Source organism: Melanerpes formicivorus, unplaced genomic scaffold, assembly GCF_026170545.1.
Source record: "Melanerpes formicivorus ecotype bairdi unplaced genomic scaffold, bMelFor1.0.p_v2 SCAF_28, whole genome shotgun sequence".
NCBI lineage: Eukaryota > Metazoa > Chordata > Aves > Piciformes > Picidae > Melanerpes > Melanerpes formicivorus.
This window is the reverse complement of record NW_027142380.1, coordinates 8450024-8475581: the sequence shown is the minus strand read 5'-3', so window position 1 is coordinate 8475581 and position 25558 is coordinate 8450024. Positions and strand designations below refer to the sequence as shown.

The window sequence follows — 25558 nt, the reverse complement described above, 5'->3', positions numbered from 1 at the left end:
GGGCCTCAACCACCTCCCTGGACAACCCATTCCAGGGCTTCACCACTCTCACAGTGAAGAACTTCCTCCTCACCTCCAGCCTGAATCTCCCCACCTCCAGCTTCATTCCATTCCCCCTAGTCCTATCACTACCTGACATCCTGAGAAGTCCTTCCCCAGCCTTCCTGTAGGCCCCCTTCAGATACTGGAAGGCCACAATGAGGTCACCTGGGAGCCTTCTCTTCTCCAGACTGAACAGCCCCAACTCCTTCAGTCTGTCCTCATAGGAGAGGTGCTCCAGCCCTCTGATCATCCTTGTGGCCCTTCTCTGGACACGTTCCAGCACCTCCAGATCCCTCTTGTAATAGGGGCTCCAGAACTGGACACAGTACTCCAGGTGGGGTGTTACCAGAGCTGAGCAGAGGGGGAGAATCACCTCCCTTGCCCTGCTAGCCACACTTCTCCTGATGCAGCCCAGGATCTGATTGGCTTTGCGGGCTGCAAGTGCACACTGAGAGCTCCTGTTGAGCTTCTTGTCCACCAGCACCCCCAAGTCTCTCTCCTCAGGGCTGCTTTCCAGCCAGTCCCTGCCCAGCCTGGATTTGTGCCTGGGATTGCCTCGACCCAGATGCAGGACCCTGTACTTGCTCTTGTTGAACCTCATGAGGTTGGCTTGTGCCCTCCTCTCCAGCCTGTCAAGGTCCCTCTGGTTGCTCTCCCTTTCAAAGACATGTATAATAAAGAAATCACAGAATGTTAAGAGTTGGAATGGACCTCCTGGAGGTCATCTAGTCTAACCCTCCTGTCAGAGAACCTAGAGCAGGATGCATAGGGTGGAGTCCAGGCCAGTTTTGAATGACTTCAGAGATGGAGACTCCACCAGCTCTGTGGGCAGCCTGTTCCAGTGCTCTGCCACCTTCAAAGTGAAGAAGCTCCTCCTTGTGTTTAGGTGGGACTTCCTATTGTTTTCAATTGCTTTACTGAATTAATTCTATAGAAAAGCAAATCTGGGTTTGGGGTTCCCAACCCCGATCACATTAGGTTTCACTTTATTATGCTTTTAAAGTATCTTGGGCTTCTCCTGAAACCTGAGCAGTAAGACTAGGAAGTTTTCTAACTTAAAATATGTATTTAAATTTCCTTTTCCATATTTCGTGGGGATTGCTGTTTCTTCACCATCTTTTCCAACCAAGTGCTGCTTGTCTGTATTTCAGGCCTTTACGTACAAAGTGCTGGACTTGTGCAGAGCTAATTGTAGTGCAGGTGTTTTCAAAAGCACCTAAATGATGGTGTGGACATGCCCCTTTGCTTCTGCAAAGTGAGGGGGAGGTCAAGTTTATTCTCTAATTTTACTGCTACATAATTTGGCTTGGGGTTTGGAACACAAGCCCTGTGAGGAGAGACTGAGGGACCTGGGATTGCTTAGCCTGGAGAGGAGGAGACTCAGGGGTGACCTTATTGCTCCCTACAACTACCTTAAGGGAGGTTGTAGACAGGCAGAGGTTGGTCTCTTCTCCCAGGCAACCAGCACCAGAACAAGAGGACACAGTCTCAGGCTGCAGCAGGGGAGGTTTAGGCTGGAGGCTAGGAAGAAGTTCTACACAGAGAGAGTGATTGCCCATTAGAATGTGCAGCCCAGGGAGGAGGTGGAGTCACCATCTTTGGAGGTGTTCAGGAGGAGACTTGATAGGGTGCTTGGTTGCATGGTTTAGTTGATTAGGTTGGATGATAGGTTGGGTGCGATGATCTTGAAGGTCTCTTCCAACCTGGTTTATTCTATTCTAACTCTTTCTTTGTAAGCTGTGACACATGAAACCTGGCAATGAGGTGGTGAGAAGGTAGGACCTGGTTTTTTTGGTAGTCACTTTTATTTTCTTGCCCCTTTCTCAATGTGGATGATCTGAAAAACACCTATGGTTATCTAGGAGCTCTGAAGGTGGCAGAGATGCTCAGTGTCACCTGATTTTGAATCCATTTACAAACTATTTCCATGTGATTGATAATTGGAATGTGTATGTTATGAAGAGCAGCTCACTGCAACCTTTCTAATGTAATGGATTTTGACTTGTTACCTCTGATGGGGATCTAATTTTTAGATTAATACAATCATCTTAGATTAACACAGTAAGGCTGAGCTGCAGTGCTACTCAATAATACTTGATTTTTGGAGCAATTTCAAGAGCAACAAGCTTACTCCAGTGCCAGATATTCACTGAGGATCTATAAACAGCCTAATACATGATTTTTTTGGAGCATTTTGGCAGAGACAACTTTAGTGCCAAAGGAAGACCAGAGAGTCCGTGATGGGTCCCATGCTTCCTGTACCCCCCAGCTGCACACTGGGGTGGTGTGAGCAGAGAAAGTCGCCTTTTAGTTTCCTTGTTTTAGTGGGAAGACTCTTGCTGAATGGTGAACTGAGGAGAAGCTTCGAGATTGTTATATTTTGATGTTAAATGTGGAGGCATATGAATTTACATCATCTTTTTGTAAGGAACTGACATGTGGATGAGCATAAGGAAATGTTTATCTGGCTTAAAGCTATAAATTTGAACACTACTAAGTGTCATGTTCTACAAATGAAATTTTGGGTGTTCAGGAGCAGATCCTAGATTAGCAAACTCTGAGAGACCAGAGAGAAAATGAAGCATTTAAAGTAATTCAAATCTTACAAGGTTACAAGCTCCTAGCTACCCTTCTGTCTTTTAGATATTAAAATGTATTCAAATACAATGCAGGCAGAGGTTGAGATGTATTTGTATTATACCCACATATAACACTTTCCCTTTTTTTAGGTTCTACTAAAGTCCCTTTTTTCTTTCCCCTGGCCTGAAACAGATCTATGCTGTTCTACTTTGCCCTGAGCACTTAAAAACCAAAATCAAATTAATTTAGTTTTTTCTTCTTTTTTTTTTTTTTGCCTTCCCTTCTAAGATTGCAAGAGAGCTGACATAGAAGAGTGACCTACTTTAGTATTCTTACTCCACCTCCTCCCCTTCCCTTCCTGCCCTTCTGCTTGTCCTCAATGCTTGGGGCAATCATCACAGAAATAAAATCACTGGTTTCCATGGGCTGGGCTGGGGACGTTTTGGCAGGGTTTTGCATTGCAGCCCAAAACAGAGGGTATCCCAAGATGCTGCTTTGCCACTCTAGGGTGGCATTGTCACAGTTGTGACTTCTGATAGCTATGGAAGCAGCTGGTCCTTGAGCAGAACAGCCAGGGCCGTATCCTGGGCCAGTGTTTGGTTGTCGTGCTTCTGCTCTGTGGCTGTTTATGAATAACATTCCTTAGGGAATGGCTTTATAGATGGCCCTTGGGAACATGAAGTGGTGGTTGAGACTGGTTCCAAGCTTTAAGTTTCAACAAAAAGGATTATTATTTTTCTTTTACTTGCTTGGGGTGTTTTGTTTGGGTCTAATTATTACTGTTAAGAAATAGTAAGGTCTTGGACTGCTGATCTGATGCAAAACAGGTATCTACCTTCCTTTATATGACTTCCTCAGCATGAGGAAGTCATCTGACCTTAGGGTTTTTTAGCTCCAGGATAGGTAAATCTATAATGGTGTGTGTGTGTGTGTTGTGGGGTTTTTTAAACAAGCAGACTTATCAGCAGTTTATTATACTTAAATGTTTCCTGTCAGAAACCAGTGACACTTCAGCTGCATATGATAAACTTCTTCAGATCTTAAGGGCTAAGAGAATTGGGTGCAATTCCTCAAACTGTCTGATCCAGAGAGCTGCCTAGGGGTGAAATATGTCAGTGTACCCCTATTTTTAGGTACTTGGGAATTGCTGTAACCCTACAGAAAGCTTGCTTCTTGTACCAGCTTTGGCAGCAGATACCAGCTGAGTGATCAATGCCTATTGCTTGATAGAAGTGTGAGGGTTTGGGTTTGCCCAGTTTTTGGTTTAGAAGCATATAAAAAACCAGACAGCAGCACTTTTGAGAGTACAGAGGAGAGGATGCCTCTGTCAGCACTGTGTTGCTGCAGAAGCTGATACCATATCCTGTGTGAGCTGGGATTGCAGGATGAGAAAAGATATAGTTCTGGGGGCGTAGGTCCATAGGATGTTTTTCTGGGATGCTTAAATTCTCCTGGTGAGTCATGAAGCAGGGTGTGTGATCTCTTCTGGGGTGCTTAGCTTGAAATCCAGACCTAGTTACAGAAGTATTAGAAACTCCACCGTGACAATAAACATGGTTTGTATGGAAAAAGCACATTCAGCCATTTGGTTCCTCAATTAATGGTTGCTTTCTTGAATTTGCTATTTCTGTGCAGTGATTGTAATCAAATTGCAGAAGGAATCATTTGGTCTGGTCAGTGTACTACACAACCTCAGATTTTGCCCAGCTCCTCTTTCTTCAGAGAGAAAGGAACTGTGGAAGTGGCATGCACAAAATAAGAAGGCCACAGTTGTCACACAACTTCAGAAAATGTCCTGTAAAGCTGCTTTAGGATAAGAAAAATGAAAATAGCAATGCCAGAACTAGCTTAGGTAGACCTTGCTAAACTATTTGTAATCTAGCCGTGATAAGAGTGGAAATGGAAGCCATCAGATGAGTTCATAGCATTGCACCTGATGCACTTGGGTGCAGTGTACTCACTAGTGTTTGTTTGGTTGTTTTTTTGGGGGGAGTTGCTAGGTCTTCCTCTTTAGATTTCTGCAGATCTGTTATGCATACCGAGTGCAGGTTGAGTATGGAGAGTGAGTAAAGGATTAAAGGGGGCTTTAATTAAATCAGTTATTGCACATGTTCAGATTGTTGCTAGCAGAGTCTGTACACAGCAAGCTCTTGTAACAAATGCATTAAACTACTACATTTTGTGTGTGATTGCACCTCCTGTACTCTCTCTTCCTTTAAAACTTCTGTTTCTTACAAATAAATGAATGTTGGAGGGTGGTGAGAAGCAGCAACTACAGAATCTACTTATCCATCAGTTCTGCTGCTGCTGATTTATACAACTTCTACCACCACCTAGATTTCTAAATGTAGTATGTGTCCCCTTCTGTTAAGAGCTAAGTCACAGGAAAAAGAAGAGGAACATTAGAGGATCTGACAGCTTTATGTTTATTAAAAAGTGCATTAACAAGGAAGCTGGTTCTTAAGGATCATCATGGGATTCACTTTTATGTTTGTTCTTTTAACAGGTTAAACCGTGCCACCTGGAAGACTAAAGATACAGTTCACCTGAGACTGAGCCACAATTACTGAATTTAGGTGACTGAAGATGCTGCTGCTGTGGAAACAGCTGTTCCTGGTATCATTTGTTGGCTGTCTTGGAGGTAATAATACACAATTGTATCTAGCTTCCAGTTTAGAGCCATGCCTAAGTCTCCAGATTTGAACTGCACTTCAGAAATAAAACCTTAGAGCTTTTGAAATGCAAATGTTGCAGAGTTTAGAAACCAAGCATGCAATACATACCTTAAATAATACAAAATGTTAACAGTGGATGAATGAAAGTGCCATATATCTGTCTCCAAAGTTACTACATCAGGCTGTGCTTTCAAAGCAAGATGATGATGCTTGACTACACAAAGGATATTATTGGTGGTGCATGCGTTGTGGGTATGCTGATTTAAGAGCTGCAATGTGTGTTTTTCTTTAACTGGAAACTGTATACTTTTCCTGTCCCTAGAGAAATCAGCTGCAGCTTTTGTCAAAACTTTGTGTACTTCAGTATGGGTTTATTCATGAGGGGTAGAGCTATGTTTATCACTGTACCTGTTCATTTCAGAGGTTTGATTTTCTAACTCTGCCAGACAGTAATCCAGATAATTCTCAGGGTTTGGAGCTTGTGCAGCTTTTCAGGTGTCTTTCCTGCCATGCTAGCTCTTCTGAGTTGTTTTTCTTTACCAAGGTCAATGTTCATAGCAGCAGCAGCAGAGGTCCCTCACTTTCCTTGGTGACTTTTTCATTCAACGTGCGTTCTGCTTGAGCAACCTTAGTAATTCCAGGGAGTGTGCCAGGAGGACAGGAGAGCTCTGACTTGTGAGCCAACAATATGCTTAGGTTGCCAAGAAGGCCAATATGGGCCTCCGGGCCTGGATCAAAACCAGCATGCCCCGCAGGAGTAGGGAAGTGGTTGCACCCCCTGTATGGGGTCCTGGTGAGGCCATAACTTGAATGCTGTGTTCAGTTCTGGATGCCAAAGTACAGGAAAGACATGGAGATCCTGGAGCATGTCCTGAGGAGAGCAACAAGGCTGGTGAGGAGTTTGGAGGGTGTCATATGAGGAGCGGCTGAAGGAGCTGAGGTTGTTTAGTCTGGAGAGGAGAAGGCAAAGGGGAGATCTTATTGCTCTCTACAGCTGCCTGAAAGGAGATTGTAGTGAGGCTGTTGGTCTCTTCTCCCAAGTAACCAGTGATAGGATGAGAGGAAATGGCTTTAAGTTGTGCCAGGAGAGGTGCAGATTGGTCATTAGAAAAAGCTCCTTAAACTGAGAGAGTGGTGAGGTGTTGGAATAGGCTGCCCAGGGAGGCGGAGTTGCCACATTCTTTTGAAAGACAGCAGTCATTCACTCTGAGGTTGCATCTTTTTAAATTGCAGAGTATGCAAATCTTCTGGCCTCATGTATTGACTTTGAATATCTTCTTTTATTTTAAATAAGGGAAGACCCCTTTGAGATAATACCTGGGGTAACATCCAGACCCAGGAGGGCGGGCTAACTCTTGAATAGCACAGGGTTCATCTTTGTGCTGTGTTATGAGCAATAATATGGAGAAACGTGTAAACATCACCATTTGGAGAGCTGCAAGCAGATTTTGGAGTGTGAACTGCAACATCTGCAGAACTCTTGGTGTGTGTCTCTCAAAGCTTTGCTTAGATCCCTTTGACCTTGGTAGTGATTTGTTTGGAGAACAACATAACCTACTTCAACAACAAGGACTTGTTTTTTTTTATCCTTTAATCTTTCTTACATTTTTTTTATTTAACGTCATCTCAGTTCTTTTGGGTCACATTTAAAAGGTACTTAGATGAAAGCAAGTTCTGTTTTGCTGCTCATTGAGGAGGGGTGGCCTTAAGGATAATGTGAAGGTTTCTTACCTTAAACAGTATTGACACCAGATGTAACAACTAATTTTCCTGATAAAAACATCTAGTCATAAATGTAGCTCTGTGTAAGTGCAGCAAGAGACACAGAATCAAAGGAATAATGTTAGCTGTAAGCTTGCTAATTCACATATCTCAAAGTTCAATATCTTAGTACCAAAGCTGGTATTGACTGTCATGAAGCAACAGAAATGTTTCTTACTCAGCTAATTGCTAGTAGATTACTTAATTGCCAATGACCATTGCAGTAACAAGGAAAATGTTGCTAATCTTTTGAGGCACAAATGATTCTGGCCCTGTGTAAGGCTGTCCTCTTCCTGTGTTGATCCTGCTAGCCATTCTTTGCATCTGTTTCAGTTCATCTCTCCAATTAGGATACTTCCCAAATGTCAGTTTAGTAGCCTTGGGGAGTTGGGGACCAGCAAGAAGTCAAGCAAAAAGCTATTTTTCACATTGCCAAAAGCCAGATGGGTTGATGGAGCAGGACTGCTTGGAAGCCTTGAGCACCCATAATTGATAATATATATCCCTGACTTAACACTGCTGTAGTGCCGTCGTGAGATTGTGGCTCGGTGTTACTCAGCACTTGCAGAGACAAGACTTGGAGCCAGATGTAATTTGCTGAACAGCCTGAACTGAGCATTTCCAGCTGCCTAAACCATCTCACTCAAAACAGAAGGTCTTAGTCCTGACATGCAGTTCTATTTGGAGACTGGGCATGTGTTTAAGGCTAACATTACCTGTTTGCTTCAATCCCTTGAATGTTATTAGTAGACCTTTGGATCAGTGTGCTTCAAAAATCCACTTGAGAAGCCTGCAGTTGAATTTTATTTCAAGACAGACTTTGATGTAAAGCAAGTTGTTAAACCATTCTGAGAATATTTCTTTTAACCCATCATTAAGATAGATGAGCAAGTATTCTGACTATGTGAAGCAGAATTTTTCTTGTGCTCTGCTGATAAACAGAGAGACCTGCCTGCAGTTCAGTGTGATGGAATAACATTGCAGCTACAGAAATGGAGAGATCTTGGCTTATAAACTTTGGCATTCTCTGTCTTTGTAGGTAATATGTTTCAAACTAAATTCCCTTGGTGCAATGTCCTATACTGAATTGCCTTTTGTTTATTCTGTGTGAATCTTCACAGTTCATCAAAGTGGAGATGTGAGAGTATCTAATGAGAGAAAAAATAAATGGTCCTTGGGTTTTTGTTTGTTGATGTGTGCTTATATCTGTGTGACTAATGATCCTGCAGTCTTTTTGTCTATTTACCTTGGGGAGCAAAAAGGTGATTAGTTAGCATTAAATATATATATATATATAGAGAGAGAGAGTTTCACAATGTCTACTTTGTTAGGAAAGGAATTTTAAAACACATACTTCAACATTATTATGTTTAAATTACTCTGAAGAACAACTTCAAAGGTAAATGAATAAAATATGCCAAAAATATGAACAGATAAAAGACAAAAGTAAGCCATGATCTGTGGTCAAGTCATGAATTGATTCTGTGTTACAACTTCTGAGTCTTGTAAAAGCATCCCACTCATCTGAGTGACCTGGTTGATTTCACTTAATCTTGGTTCCCTCACTTCCAGTATTTGGGAGGATAAGCAGACTGCTGGTGCAGTGCCTGGTGAATATGGTGAACATCTGAAGATAATGAAGGTTAACAGCTACCATAGGGTCACAGAATGGTTTGGGATGGAAGTGGCCTTAAAGCATCTACTTCCAATCCCTGTGTGATTGCAAGGACATCTCTTACTAGACTAGGCTGCTGAAAGTCCAATCCAATTTAGCCTGTTGCAGTGCCTCAGCACCCTCATGGTGAAGAATTTATTCCTTATATATAAGCTAAATCTACTTAATTCCAGTTTGAAACTGTTACACCCCGTCCTATCACTGCACTTGCTGATGAAGTCTCTCTCTCCATCTTTTGTGTATTACTTCCCTTTAATTACTGCAAGGCTGCTATAAGGTTTGCCTGGAGCTTTCTCTTCACCAGGTTTGACAACCCCCACTCAGAGCCTCCTCAGAGAGGTCCTCCAGTCCCCTGATCATCTTGGGCTGCTCTGGAGCTCCTCAAGCAGGTCATTCTGTCTTGCACTGGAGGCCCTAAAGCTGGACACAACACTTAGTGGGGAACGCAGAGCAGAGAGGCAAACTGGTCAGAATAAGATTGCTCTTCTTGGCTGCAAGTACACATTGTTGGCTCATACTAATTTGTTCAGCCACCAACATCCTCATGCCCTTCTTAGCAAGGCTACTCTTCATCTGCTCATCTCCCAGCCTGTATTTGTGCATGAGATATCCCCAACCCATATGCAAAACCTTGCACTTGACTTCGTTGAGCTTCATGAGGCTTGCATGGGCAAGCTCTTGAGCCTATCAAGGTCCTTCTGGTTGGCAGAGTGGCCCATCACAGAAGTGTATAAACTGCTTCTCTGCAGTTTGCACCACAGCTGCTTTTGCTTGCCACTCTTGCTGCTTTTGGCTTCATTTTCCTGCTGCAGTTCAATGCACTGCTCAACTAGAGAGGAGGAGTAAACTCTGTGAGGAGTGGCTCCACCAGCCCGAGCTGGCACCATTGCTGTGCAGGTGCTCACCCAGCCTTTCCCAGCAGCACTGGTGTGAGCACTGGCATTAGATTATTTTGGTTTCTCTTAATTTGCTACGGTTGTTGCTTGCTTTCTCCTGCTAAAGCGAACTGCTCTTTTCTCCATAGAAAAGGTACCTTTTTAAAGTTTCTCTTGAGAATTAAGAGGAAAAACAACTTTAGAAGGATGTTTGAAGGGGAAAGAAAGCTGCGAATAAAGAGAGAGTTCAAAGAAAAGAAACAAGGAGACCTGTGTGTGTAAATGCATAAAATTTTTGTTCTTCCAGAGATGAAAGGGCACATTTCAAACAGCATGTCTGGGGCCAGATCTGTAGAATTCACTAGGACTAATTTTCTCTGCTAGGCATTACGTGCCCAGATTGGATGTTAGGAAGTTATTCCCCATGAAGGTGGTGAGACATGGGAACAGGTTGCCCCGGCAGGTGATGGAAGACCCATCCCTGGAGGTTTTGAAGGCCAGGCTGGATGTGGCTCTGGGCAATCTGCTCTAGTGTGAGGTGTCCCTGCCCATGGCAGGTGGGTTGGAACTGGCTGATCCTGGAGGTCCCTTCCAACCCTAACAATTCCATGATTCTAACTCTTTGCCACTACAAATAGTGTATCCTAGCAATGTATTGACTGTGCTTTGCAGAAGTAAGGCAAACAAAACCTTTACCATTAACCCTTTCCCTCCAGCCATTAAAACATTGGCTAGAATAAAATAAAAATCTCAGACTGAGACACAACCCCCACCAAGCCAAACAATGAAACAAAAACCCCCAAACAAAACAGAGCCAAGAAAAGCCCTCCTCAAACAACACCAGAGCCCCAATCAAAAAATATTTGCATATACAGAAACTCTTTGGATGTTGAAGCCTGGTTCCTGCTTTGTCCCTTTACACTGAAGTTTGCAAACAGGGAAGTTTTCCTTCTAATTCTTTATTTAATAGTATATTTGATATTTAAAACTAGATCATATTATGCATTTGTCAGTTCTGATGTTTTCTTGGGTTTTGTCTTTTCCCTTTTTTTTTTTTCTTTTCATTTTATTTATTTCTCAGTCTAACACAGGAAAATAAAAACTCAAACCCTAAGCCCTCAGGCTCAGTAATGTCATGAATCGGATCCACAGCTTTCCTCTTTATTAGTATTAGGTTTAGGAGACTTATGAAATGAGAAAACATTCTTATTCTTCCTTGATTTTCAAAAGAGCATGAAGATAAACCTTGTGTTCTTACTGATTTATTGTTGCTATTAAATTGTGCCATGAGGAAAGCGGGAATATCCTCTTCAGAGGAAATCCTTGGCTCTCCACACCCAGAATACCATTTCATGAGGTGAGAGGTGATTTGTTTGCCAGGGGATGTGCAACTGATCCCAGTCAGGTTCTTGTTTAGATCCTGCAACTTCTGTCTCATAGATTTGGAGAGGCAAAAAGGGGATCCCACTGACAAGTGTGATATGGGCTCACCTTTAAATAGTTTTATTTTTTAATTAAGGTTGGAAAAGACCTCCAAGGTCATGAACTCCAACCTTCCACCTAACATGTCCCTGACCACTAGACCATGTCCTGAGGTACCACATTGTCTTGGTTTTTCAACACCTCCAGGGATGGTGACTCTACCACCTCCCTGGACAGCCTGTTCCAATGCCTCACTGCACTTGTTCTGGATCCTAAATAGCAGGATCAATACCTATACCAGGATCAGTGAGATCCTGTTCTTTCTAAAATCTGGTGCAGTCTCAAGAGACTTTCAGAACCTACCTGGATACATTCCTGTGTGACCTGCTCTAGATGATCCTGTTTGAGCAGGGGGGTTGGACTTGATCTCTGGAGGTCCCTTCCAACCCCTACCAATCTGGGATTCTGTGTGGAAACAGGCTTGAATTTTTTGACAAACCTTACTGGCCAGCTGATCTGGCAAGCCAGTCCCTAGCCCTGTACCAGGTGTGTGTACAGATGCACTAGTCCATGTTTTCCCATCACCCGGGGATATATATATATTCGTTTTTGAGTGCTGCTGTAGGATCTACTCATGGTAATGAATCTGGCCTCAATCCATGCTACCTTGAATTTGCAGGAGCAGTCTGCTTGGAGCTCAGTCTTCCACCCAGTATCCACAGGGGCGTTTGTTATCTTCCCCTGGATTAGCACTTAGGTGGTAAGATATCATTTCCATGTGGCTAAACATCTTCAGAAGCTACAAGAGTGCTTGGTTTGTTTTGTTGGTGGGTTTTGGTTTTGCTTCCCTATTTCTTGAAAACAAGGGGTGTACAACACATCAGTATGTTGGTGATTCAGTGTAGATGAGGAAATAATTCATGTGTTTCTGGTGAATTCTTGTATTGAAACTAATCCCATGTAGGAGTATATTTGTGGTCATAAATGTGTAATTCTTATAGTAGGTTTCTTGGACACTGGCAGAATTCCAATGATACCTTCCCTGGTGCAAAGGAGATACAGCTCTTGGAAACTTGCAATAATTTTGATTTAGTTTTCAGTGAGGAGTTTCTGTATGGGAATCCATTTGTGGGAGAAAATACATATCTGTCATCACTTACTAGTGTGCCACTGCTCTTGTTAAAATTCAGTTTTCATTAAGAGTTACAGCATTCAGACAGAGCAGGGCTGTATCTTAATGCATAATGGTTTTGCATATTAATAGTAATATCCTTTTTGTCCATTTCCCATGTACAGCCACAGTGCTAAAATGCATCTCTGCCAATAGTGACTGTCAGAACTGGTTAGCTTGGATTGCTGGTGCATTGCTAACAGGCTTCTTTACACTGATAGAAAATTCTGTTTGCTTATTGAATTAGTTACAAAATGAGGAACCAATCTTAGAGTTCTGTTTTTCTATGAATTGTTTCATATCACAGGCATTACCAGAAAGCAGAATTGCTGCTGTAAATCTTAAAAGGCACACATTGTAGATATCCCTTTGCACTTAAACCCAACATGTTATCAAGCTTCTATTCCTCTATTATGGTGAGAAAAAAAGATTATGCAATGAACAGCCTGGTATATAAAATCTGGCAGGCAAGAAATTTGCCCTGCTGTAGGCGTCTTTCATTTATAAACTGACAGATGGTGGTAGCTGATTGGAGACCCAGTTTCACCTCTTACTGAGAACCAGTGTAAAACTCACCTTTGCTTTCCTGCTGCAACTCTTGCTCTTAAAAGACACATAGAGGTGCTGAGGGCATGGTTTAGCACCAGGCTTGCTAGAATAAGAGAAGGCTTGGGCTTAATAATCTTAAAGGTCTTCTCCAACCAAAATGATTCTAAGGTTCTGTGAGTGTCTAGTACACTCTGCCTTAGCATTGTGAGCTTTTCTGTTTACAAGCTCCCAACGGAGCGCTCTCAAGAAATGGCTTTTTGAGCTTGTGTTAGTTCTTCATCAATATTGCAATAAAGGTGAGCAGCAATGCAGAATTATGCTAATCTGCTAATTTGGAATGAAGCATTATGTAAACTTGGGACGGTCCAAACCAGTGAGAAGACTGTCATTGACTTCATGGACTTCCTTCAAGTTTGGTGGATTTACAGCAATCTGTGTTCAGTGATGGGCATATTCCTATCAGCTGCAATATTCCCTAAGCTGGAAAAGGATGTGTTATTAAAACTTTTTGAAAAGAGACCTTAAGCACCTAGGAAGAGTATCCTCATCTTCCACTTTGTTCTCCAAGCTGGAGAAAAGTGGTTTTCTGGAAGCCACCACCTCTTAGCTGCAGATATTGTCTAACCTTAAAGCCGAGTACTCCCCTCCAGACAATTCACGCTCCATTTCAATGAGACAAATGCTGTCTTTATCATTGATTAACCTCATCAGGGAGACTTTATGGCATTTGAACAGAGAGAGTTTGGCTAGTGGCAATTCAATTTTTTTACAGGAGTTACCAAGAAGAAATTTTCAAGTGCTTTATCTTGCAATAAAACATGGCTAATGCAAATAGTCTAAGCATAAAGGCTGTATGTCTTTATCTACAGTCCTTGTTCCTAGTTCAGTTCAAAGTATGGCAGAATATAGCAAGTAATTCCAATATATATATTTTGTAAAGGGTTATGGAGCTTGACTGCATTTAATAGTAACCCTTATCAAAATACTTACTCAAATCTACACTTGAAATATCCATTAAGAATGATGATAATTCCCAGTGCATTGAGACTTCTGTTTCCTGAGTTTCTTGGTATTTCATTTATGCCTGCTTGTATGACTTCAGTCTTCTGTCTCCAAAAAGATGTTTTGAAGGTACATAGCTGTTCCTTAGACATGTAGCATGGCTGCTGTGTGATGAGGGCAGGACAGAAACCTCTCCACAACTGTGGGTTTTGGGTTAGCAGGGCCTAATGTTGGCAATGCAGGAGTTGAGTAGAGGCATGGTCTTGGAAGCTGTTGTAGAACAAGTAGCTTCCACCCTAACATCAGGCAGCTCTCCCCTCTCATCCTTTGGTGATGAGGGAACTCTAGGAGCTATGTTGAGAAAAGGCTGTGTCATCTGCTCTCTGCAAGCTGGGATACATCTTTCTTCCTTCCTAAAACATCAGTTTATCTCTTCTTTGTCCCCTGGCAGTGACTATTAAAGCCATCCTTCTTTACTTGCCAGGCTGTCCCTGCTGAAGAGAGAAAAGCCTAGAGCCTGGCTGGTTTGCCTTTCTTCTGCTGGTTTGTATAATGAAATGAAGATAAAGCTTTCACTCATTACCTGGATAATGTCCTACTGAACAGGTATCCTATTGTTTCTTCTGCCTTTTGATAGCAGACTACACAGAGGCATCCCAGGCTTGCTGTTCAGCTATTTTCATTGATTAGATTGCTTGCTTTCTGAAGTATCTGTCCCTGTCTATTGCTGAAGAATAAATGATGGTCAGAATGGATGAATAATCTCATCTAATGTGTTACCACCTGTGGGTGCTACCTTTGAGCTTCTATTTTGTATCTGCAAACAGATCTAGTAGTGTTCATTGCTTTACAAAGACTGAGATTCACAGATTGCATTGGGTTGGTCATCTTGTCCAATCCCCTTCAGTGAGTAGGGACACTTCCAACTAGATCAGGCTGCCCAAGGCCACATTGAGTCTGATCTTGTCTCCAGGAACAGGGCCTCAACTGATCCACAGGTGAGTCATACTATAGAAATGCCAAAGTGGGTAGGGGGAACCCCTTTCTTCTGCAAGCAGAAGGGTAAAAGACATTTGAGTGAAGAGGAATGCAAGGGAAAAGAATTTTGGGAGAAGTTTGCTGTGCAGAACATGATCTGTACCAGCCCCTGACTTGGGAAGCTCAGGACACCGTGAGGAGGAAAGATGTGTATAAGTGGTTGTGAGTGACAGTTAAAAAACACTGCAGTGTAAAGCTGAATAATTTGGCAGATGTTCTGGAGAACAACAGAACTGAGAAGAAATACTTCAGTTTGTACATTTAAAAAGCCTGCCAGAAGAAACTGTTCTGATTTTGTTGTTCTTAATGATCATGTTCAAAATGCATGCTTCAGATTTTTTGCTTTTCAGTAATTTTAAACAGGCTGCTTGTGGCTGCTTGGACAGAAGCTTTATTTTTTGCCACAATTAACCTGTTAGTTTAGTAACAAATGGGATAATATTACCCTTGAACTCTTCCAGTACAAGATCAGTGATGAGATTTGGGGGGATCAGTATTGACCAGGGATGAGAGCACTATTTTCACATGGAGTTTTCAGTAAAAAACCCAACATACAATCGTGAAGCAAAAGCTTAACCTCAACCATATTACAATACACATTTGAAAACCTAAGCAAATAGAGGCTCATTTATATTCTTGTCTGATTAGCACAATCAGAACTTATTGATGCTAAAAGGAACCAAATTTCCATAACTATAAACAGAATATTAAAATATAGCTGGCTAATGTAGCATGATGGTTTGGGGTTTTTTCCCTCCTTGGAATGAACAAATAGTTGTGACTTTCTCCTCAACTTTTTAGGAGCGTTTCAGCAAAGTCAAAAGCATTTCAAATGTATGCCTTTTGGCAGGAAACTAGACCTTTCTTGAGGGAAATTCTTGTGCTCTTGGAAGAGCAAGCAGAAGATGACACATAGGTGAATGCTCATGCTTGACTCTTGTGCTGTCAGGGGTCAGATGTTCAGGAACTGACAAGTCAGTGGAGAAACATTTTAACATTGAAACCACTTTACTTGTACCAGGCATTGTGAATATTTGCTATTTCAGTTCACCAGGGCAGAAGAGAGCCTTAATGAAGAAGGGGAGGTGTGGAAGAGCTTTATGCAGTGCTGTACAGTAAGGAACTCTGTATCCAGAAAGCTGTTTGCCTGTGGTGTAAAATGATAAACCTGGAATAGCTTAATGCAAAGGATCCAGGGAGCTCTGGGTTTTGAGGAGACCTGGATTTGAATTGTAGTGGCTGTGACCTTGTGCAGGTGACTTACACTTCTGTTCAGATTGCCAGCAAAAAGCATAAAGGTGTTTCCAAGTTTTTGTGCAGTCCCAGTGGTCTGTGTCAAGTCCTATACCTTAGAGATACTGCATAGGAACAAACTGCAAGGTGCATTGGGAGCAATCTCTTAAGTGTCATTTTGGTGGAGAACTACCAAGTGTGAGGAGTTGGTGGATTAGTGGAGGCAATGAAGTAAGTCAGGAGCTTTTTTTAAATAAGCAGGAAAGTTTCCCAACTGCCCTGCAACTCCTTCACCATTGCAGACTGGAGAGGCTCAAAACTCCACCTTGTCTCTTGCGAACTACAACTCACACCTTGCACACATGTACTTTGCAAAGTAATTTGGTACATCTTTCAGTGCTCTACAGCAGGAGGCAAAGGAAAAAAAAAATATTCCATTCCTCTTGGCAGTGTCTGTGCAATAAGAGCTTTAAAGTGTTTAAAACTTCAATTAAAACCAGCTTAATTTACTTCCTGAGGGAGAGTAGGTTTAAACTGAATCTTTGGAAGGAGTTCTTCAGTACAGGGTGGTGAGACTGGAATAGGTTGCCTGGGGAGGTTGTGGATCCCTCCTCTCTGGGGATGTTCAAGGCCAGGTTGGGTGAGGCCTTGAGCAGCCATGTCTAGTTGAGAGGTTGGAATAGATGATGTCTGAGGTCCATTCCAACCTAAGCTACTCTATGAATGTACCCCAGTAGAAATCTTGTAATGGCATCTTAAAGGAGCTTCAGATCTGCTCCTTGGTCACTTTTAGGAGGCCCTTGCCTAGCTTGGAAGCTTTATATTTTTCAAAAGCCTCCCAGAAGCAACTGTTCTCCTGCAAATAAAAACCAGTCCTGAAAAGCTCTGGTGCATGTTCAACTTTTAGCTACTTCATTCCAGATTATTTTCTGGTCTCTATGTTGCCAAAGATCAGCCATCGGTAGCGACTTTATGAATTGGGTCTTTTAAGGTTTCATCACATTTCTCATTTGTAGGGTTCAGCATGTAGGGAGATCAGCTAGCATGTTATTTACTGAGGCAAGGCAACTGTGGGGATCTGTAATGGCAGGAAATACACTTTCCCTGCATTTTTCAAAACATGGAGAAACATTTAGCCTGTATCAACAGCTTAAAAATGGCACAGATTCCTTCCTTCCTGCGATGTTTTGTGCTAGCTGGGAAGCGATTCCAGCAGGCTCTGATAAGAAACAGTGGGTTTTGAGATAAACTACTGACATTAATGGTGCCTTGACTTTTCTGGGGAGAGGGGGTGGTGTGACAATTCCTTCCGCTTTTGAATGCAGAAGAATTGCCTTTGACTGCAACTGTGGAAGAAAAGAAATCTGAATTTACTGACTAGCTTATGCAAAACTTTACTGCAGACCGTAAACTGTGGTTTAAAGAAAGAAAATTGTGGTTGAATCTAATTTTTTTTTAATGTATATTTTATATGTAAACCATAAAGATTAATTCCAAATCCCAGATCTTGCATCCAGAGCATTGATGCAGGGCAAACATGTTTGGGTTTGTACAAGAGTTTGCAAGTGAGCAACAGCAGTGAGCAGCAGATTGGAAAATACTCCCATCTTCTAGTCTAAAGTTTTTTTGGATCTTACCTTGAATTATTATATTCTGCAAATAGTGTCTGAAGGGAAAATAAAATTACCTGAAAGCATGAAGTGAATGCAGAAGTAAAAGCAGTTGTTGCAGATCATAACCTTACTGGCTGGGGTGGCAATTTCAATTCCATTTAAGATCTCATCCTTTTTATGTTGGATTAAGTAACAGTTTTTGTCTTCTTATTCCCATAGCAACCTTATCTATCTCTCTTTTTTTATTTTTGATGTAAATCTGCTCATCTCTATCTTTCAAAGCTTGTGCATGAATAGCTTGTGAGGGAGGGGGGATGGTCAGGAGCGACAGCAGAGACTTTGTGGTGTGGGAAATGAGGGGAAAAATATTTTGGAGAGAGAGATAAAATCTTTTTTGACTTTACCCAAAGCTATTTATTGCATGACTGTCGGTGTATGGTATTTTCATGAAGACTAAAACTTTCATGCTGTTTTAGTAGGTTGTTTGTACACAGTCAGAAATAGAGAGTTAATGGCATAGAGATGTACGGCTTATATAACTTAGAGTCCCACTTTAATTGAAGTTTGGATTCACAGATTGCATTGTGTTGGAAGGGACCCTCCAAGGTCATCTTACTCAACCCTTTTTTTCTCTCTTAAATGTTGACTTTCCCTAGAATGTTTTGTATTTTGGGAATGTTCCAATAGCCTCTGGAACATGAATAATAATTTTTCTTCCTTTTTTTTGAGGGAGTGTTGTTGGGAGAGTGGGGAAAACAGCTTATTTACTGAAAAATCAAAGCAAGTTCTTGCTAGTGAAGGAATTTGAGCCCTTGTTTGTCAGTATTACCTAATGGGGTCTTGGTAGTCTATTTAGCATACCATAGATAATACAAAAAATAATTAGAGGTTTAGATTAATACCACATTAAGGGCCTGATCTAAAGCCCATTGAAGTTGATAGGTACATTCAGTAGCTATTTAAACTTTGGTCTTTCAGCTGTAGTTTTGCAACTTTTTAAAATCACAACAAACAAAAGGAGAAACAAAACTCAAGTTTCAGTCAGCAGAGACAACACAGATGTATTTGTGTCTCACTTCACCCTTCATAGCTGATAAAACATGGATTTGGAGCTGTCTCAAACTGAAGTAAATACTTTCAGAATTATTATTTTAATGTATCCTGTAGTGACAAGTTCTGGAGTAGAAGTGGTGTTGCTAAAAGGTGTGTAACAAGCACAGCTGTCTTGCCATGTACCGAATGATACCAACACCCATTAGGTACATAGTAAACATTAACTGTAGGTATCCCAAGGCTGCAGCACACTCAGACCTCCTCCTGTTACACTGCCTTGCTTCTGCCTTTATTCTCATATTGGTAATGCATTTACCTAAGTGTTTTCCAAACAAGGTGGTGGTGAGCAGTGACAAAGAGCGCAGGCTGTGAGTTGTAGGGAGTCTCATTTAATAACCAGGGAAATTCTCATCACTTACAAGAGATGCAGTACCTGGTTTTTATTTTCCTTTTATTACCTCTCCTAGCCCTGTGCAGTCAGAGTTTCTTTCTTTTTTTTTTATGAAACTCTATTTTTTCAGCCCATGGCTCTATTAAATTGTAGTTAACAATATACTTCTGAGGATTACATCACCCTATGTGGAGCAATTTGGCTTTGCCTGGAGATCAATCTGCACATAGAGCATCTGTCACTTAACGATACTGCTTAGATACTGACAAAGAGATTTGAGGTCCCACTGCATTTGGGGGCTTTTCTCCTTATGTAGAAGTCTCAATCCACTAAAACCACCTCAGTAACACTGGGATTGTATTTGCTCCTATAAGTGGAATAGCAGAAGGTATTTCTGGGCAGTTGTTTTTTGTCAACTCCTGCAGCTTCTGTTTTGGAATGGTCTAATAGTGAAAGTCTTCAGCTATGCGGTTGCTTGCTCAGGTGTAATCCTTTGTTCAGCCACATTTGTTCACCCACTGAAGGATGTGCACATTGGTACATCATGGCATATTAAAGGTTTATTGCCGCCTGCCACAGCTGTCATCTCTTTGACCTTTCAGTAAACTAACAGTCTTCCACATAATTTTACTTTCATTCAGGTGTAAGGCCATTACTGCGGAGGCAGACAGAATGCAATTCTCCTAAGATCTTGTCTCCTTCCCTTCTCTTCTGAAGAGGTTAATGTGCTCAAATGATCCCTGCATTTTCTTTTTTCACTCTCTTGCTGTAACACGAGCAAAGGGGAAAGTGCTCTGGATCATGTTTGCAGTAACTTTTGGGAGGTGGAGCACACTGGAATGATGAACTCCCTGAATGATGAACTGACCAGTTAGGTGGAAGCTCTCTTTACCAATTCCAAAGGCCTTCATTTGTTTCCTGACCACTTTTATTTTTGTAATTTTGTATTAACAGTTTATACATTATTTTTTCTTCTTTCTTTCTAGTATCACTTCACCATGGAACTAAGCAAGCCAAAACCTCTTTACCCAAACCAAACCATGTTTAAATATTAATGGGAATAACTTAAGCCTGACCTTTAATGGGTGTTTTGTCTATAGACATTCATATCATTTACAAGTGAACCATTTAAAAAACAAACACCCTTCTCTCGGCTTCATGTGAATGTTTGCATTATATTAGTGCTTTTCAGGCAGTGTGGATGGCCTTGTGATCTTGCAGAGCTGATGGAGAGAATGAGAGCTTGTAGATGATGGGCTGAAACTGCTGTCTGGGGACCTCTATTCCAAACCTCAGCACGTCGGGCAGCAGCTGTCATGTCATTGAGTGCAGATTCTCTTTATGAACTCATTGTCATTGTAATGTCTAATGACTTGTATTTTCCTAGTGCTCTTTTATTGATTGATTCTACTGTATGTACTGCTATTTTAGCCAGTAATGAAGTTAAACAGTCAAACGAGTCAGTGATTTATTGGGTTTCTTGGTTTAGAGACTAGATCTACACTGCCACAGCTTCTCATCTGTTCTCTCAGCTTGTTTGAGATTTACCAGTAGGCTTCATCAGTCCCTTCCCATGTACTAAATAAGAGTATGTGGTGCCTTTTTTTTATTAATAATCTGATAGTAATAGTTGTTTTGTATTTCCTTATCAGTTGCTTCTACTCCTTTGCATTCATCTGGTTTCGAGCCCCTGCTTTCTTCATGCATATCTTTCTGGTTTTATTTGGGAGTATTTTTAAGATGTCTTTTTTGAATGTTGATCTGCTTCAGTTAAAGTACAGCATTTTCTTCCTTAGTATTTGGTAACTGTTGCTCATGATGACACACATTTATCTACCCTTTAATCTTTTTGAGTAACTCTTTTATTCACTTCTATTTAGAAGTAGCTATAGCCTTTCTTTAAGCCAGTTCTCTTATCCATCCCAGCTTTTCTGATAGCAGTCCCACAGAATCTCCATCTTGGTTTTAGAAACCCTTTTGTCTCATAATAAATCCTCCTCTACTGGAAAAAAAAAAGTCTAGAGGTGCCAGTTATGAAATTTGTCTATACTGTGAGATCTGCACATACTTCCAGACTCCAGCACTTACTGACTCCACAGCAAAGGTAAAATCAATTTATCACATCCCCCTGTCTGTGAGATGGCTGGGTTGGTCTAGAAGCTGGAGAAGGACTGCTATGCACTGTAGCTGTGTTCATTTGAGAGCAAGATACTGAGCCACACCATGCTACTTGTGTGCCACACACTCCAAATTGCATTGATTTGCCACTATCTGAGGTGTCCAAGCACATCAAGTTAGTTCTTAGAGCAAGTCATTGCTCTGCGTAATGAATTTAATTTATTCCAAGCCATGCTTGCAGAAGTCTCCTGTTCTTCCTCCAGACAATACAGTATCAGACACCAATTCCTTCTGAGCAAGACCAAATGCAGTTTTATCATCTCTTCATCCTTCTGTTTAATTGCATAATGGTTGTTGTTCCTGCTCTTATAAACCAAAACATGGGATTTGTTATCCACATGGGGATTATACTGCTTGTTTTCTAAATGTCTCTCTATTACATCTGGGTCAAAGCAATGATTGATATTTGAAGAGAGTTTTTGTGACAAGACTGGAGTTCTGGCACATGTACTGAAAAGGCCATTCTGATTTTCATAGGGGACATGAGGAGCAGAAGTAGATGTGACAGAGCAAATAAAATGTTGGCTTAATTGCAGTGGGTAGACTTTGTAGTTCCAGCCAGGCTGATCAGCCTGTGTTTGTGTAGCTGGTAGGAACATAGCAGTTCTTTAGTAAGAGAAAAAGTGGTGTTTGCAGTCTTTCAGATTTGAGAAAACACTGTGCCATGGGTTATTCATGACTTTCTAAGATGGCAGAACTGTTTTCATCTCCTGGATATCACCATGTAATTTTACTCAGTAACCTTTTTGGTATTAAGTAACTTACTGTTTCCTCTGAACTATCTGAAGCTTTAATTCTAACTCCAGTTTGTCTGGCTCCATCCTTTGGGTTTGCCCTTGCTGAGAAGTGATACCAGGAGAAACTGCTGTGGAAAATGTAATGGGCAGGTGAGTGGGTATCATGTTGCTGAGAGCTGCTGAATAGCCAGCCCCTGCTCTGCAGGTCGTGTTGGAGTTTTCACCTTTGGTATCCATTCACTCTGCTCTACATCATTTCTTTGCACTGCTGTGAGACTGTTGATGGGACAGTACAAGCCTAAGAAAGTTGCTTACAGTGAAAACATATTTTAGTGTAGATAAGTAGCACTGCTGCAATGTCTTGCTGTGAATGTTGGAGCAACTGCAAGTTGCAACTGTTCATCAAGTTTCCTTAAACATCCTATCAGGAGCACAAAGCCACTGCTCAGCAAGAGCTGCCATGCACTTAATGCTGGCTGCGGTTTGCTCTAGGTGCAAAATAATTTGACACCTTCCACTGAACATTCAAATTCTCAAAAACTAATTAAATATACTTAGCAGCACTTGAGGAGAGGTTTCCAGATAAGACAAGAAACTGGCTGCTCTGATGGCTGGAAACTGGTACGAATCATCAACTCCTCATATTGAGCAGCTCCAAAATGAGCCCAGATGGCCTTTAGGCTGTTTTGGTTGAATTGACTTTTAGTCTTTGCTGCTTAAGAAATGCTTCCATCAAATTCTACTCCCCAAAGCTTCCCAGCTTTACTGCAGCATTTCCTTCCCCCTGTACCTGGTGGATGTGGGTAGGCCTGTGGATGTAGTCTACCTGGACTTCAGCAAGGCCTTTGACACTGTCTCCCATAGCAAACTCCTGGCCAAGCTGTCAGCCCATGGCTTGGACGGGAGCACACTGCGATGGGTTAGGAACAGGCTGGAGGGCCAAGCCCAGAGCGTGGTGGTGAATGGTGCCACAGCCAGCTGGTGGCCAGTCACTAGTGGAGTCCCCCAGGGATCAGTGCTGGGCCCCATCCTCTTTAACATCTTTATTGATGATCTGGATGAGGGATCATCAGTAAATTTGCTGATGACACCAAGCTGTGGGCAGGAGTTGATCTGCTGGAGGGTAGAGAGGCTCTGCAGAGAGACCTCGACAGGCTGGACAGATGGGCAGGGTCCAATGGCAGGAGATTGAACACATCCAAGTGCTGGGTTCTGCACATTGGCCACAAGAACCCCATGTAGTGCTAGAGGCTAGGGTCAGAGTGGCTGGAGAGCAGCTAGGCAGAGAGGGACCTGGGGATGCTGGTCGATGGCAGGCTGAACATGAGCCTGCAGTGTGCCCAGGCAGCCAAGAGGGCCAATGGCATCCTGGCCTGCATCAGGAACAGTGTGGCCAGCAGGAGCAGGGAGGTCATTCTGCCCCTGTACACTGCACTGGTTAGGCCATACCTCAAGTCCTGTGTCCAGTTCTGGGCCCCTCAGTTTAGGAAGGAGGTTGACTTGCTGGAACGTGTCCAGAGAAGGGCAACAAAGTTGGTGAGGGGCTTGGAACACAGCCCTGTGAGGAGAGGCTGAGGGAGCTGGGGCTGCTTAGCCTGGAGAAGAGGAGACTCAGGGATGACCTTATTGCTCTCTACAACTACCTGAAGTGGGGTTGTAGACAGGCAGAGGTTGGTCTCTTCTCCCAGGCAGCCAGTACCAGAACAAGAGAACACAGTCTCAGGCTGCACCAGGGGAGGTTCAGGCTGGAGGCCAGGAGGAAGTTCTACACAGAGAGAGTAATTGCCCATTGGAATGGGCTGCCTGGGGAGGTGGTGGAGTCACCATCACTGGAGGTGTTCAGGAGGAGACTTGATAGGGTGCTTGGTGCCATGGGTTAGTTGGTTGGGTGGTGTTGGATGATCGGTTGGACACGATGGTCTTGAAGGTCTCTTCCAACCTGGTTTATTCTATTCTGTTCTACCTTGGCTCCAGGAATGATAATCCCATTCTAACTCCTACTGTAGATGTGAAGCCTTACCATGGGAGGATGCCCAAACTCTTGATCCCTCTCTTTCTTGCTGTTTGTTGGTATTTCTCTGTAACACTTACCTAATGGATCCCTACTGAGATGAGATTGTCTTATGTTCAGGTGCCAGCAGCAAGAGCTGTGAAATCCATCTGGGTGAAAAGAAAAAGGGAGGACCTAGAGGAATTTGGTTGTAATTAATATCAGGATCTTAGCTGGGAAGTATGAAAGGTTAAGGGATGTGCTGAGCCTGGGCATGGGTAGGAGGAGCCTGGAACAGCTATAGAAGCAAGGACTGAAGGAAAGCTGTTGAAGAGTAGGGACAGGATTGGAGGTGGTGTGAGGAATGGCAGAAATATGTAGGAATTGCAGCATAAGCTAAAGCATCTCAGACCTAATGGGAAACCATGATGTTGGCATTGGAGTATTCTAGATCTGGAGATTTCAGTCTGTGACTGCTTCATGTGACCCCTGCTAGAAGCACCTCTAGTAGCCCCTCGGTGTGTTTCCCAGATTCCATGTGTCCCCAGCCAACAGAGACCAATGCATCTTCCCTTCCAAGCTGTTGATACTGAACTCCTCCTGGTTGGGCTTTTATCATTTTATCTTGGCTGATCTTTGATCTTAGGTGACTTTGAATTTTGGCATTTTCTAATTCCAAATAGTGAAGTTTGCAACCGCAGTATGCTCTGATTTTATTAGGGACTACAGAGTAATGTTTGCACAAGAATACTGAATTGCTTTATACAGTGTGGTTTAGCTTTTGATTTATTTTTTTTGCCTTCTAAGAACTCATGTTTGTGCACAGGTTGGAGATGTGGCTTCATGGGAAACTCCTCATCGTTTGGCTTTTATCTTCAGAATTCAGGAGATGCTCCTTCCGCTTGGACTGTGCAGTGTCCTGTCTTCTAGAGATAAAGCTACATCTTTCAGTTTTGCATTTTTATGTGAACCTGGCATTTTTATTGTTTTAAACATCTCCCCTGTCAGCATCCCAACGATGTAGCTTTTTCCCTTTTATTTTTTTCCTACCTTATCTGCCACGGAAAATACCAGTTTGCTTGTCAGCCGCAAATGACATGATGGTAAGAAATGCTTTTCACTGCATCCCTGTTGCCTGAAGTCTATGAGGAAAGTAACTACAGACCATCTGCTTTAGCCACTTTGGGCTACTGTAAAAGAAATGAAGAAAATCTATTCTAGTTTGCTTTGATGTGTTCCTGAACATCCATCAAGCTACAACTTCAGTGCTGCTGTACGGTGCCTGCATGGAAATAGATCATTTTTCTTATCTATGCTGTCCTTCTGAGCCTGTTAATGGAGTCTAATCCTAGCTGGTAACCTAAGAGATTTATAGTCATAAATGTTTGCAGCAATTTTCCAGAATCTGTTTTATGCTGTGGCAACATCTTTGTACTCAGCTAGATACTGCTGCAGTTGTAGTGGAGCACCCAAGGAGGAGCGTGTTATAGCCCTGCCTCGGAAATGTTCAGTTGGAACATCACAGAAGCAATTAATGTCAGTACCGTGTGCTATCTTCAGGATACTGAGGCTG

The 25558-nt window shown here is 42.3% G+C and overlaps 1 protein-coding gene across 1 annotated transcript in view; it reads left to right on the top strand.

The window, feature by feature from the left end:
• The window catches only part of CNTN3 (contactin 3), a 130222-nt gene that overhangs the window by 29355 nt on the left and 75309 nt on the right, over positions 1-25558 (top strand). The window contains exon 2 of the mRNA XM_068154378.1: positions 5129-5263. Coding sequence (XP_068010479.1) covers positions 5209-5263 — 55 coding nt within the window. The 5' untranslated portion in view covers positions 5129-5208. The remainder of the gene's footprint in view (positions 1-5128; positions 5264-25558) is intronic.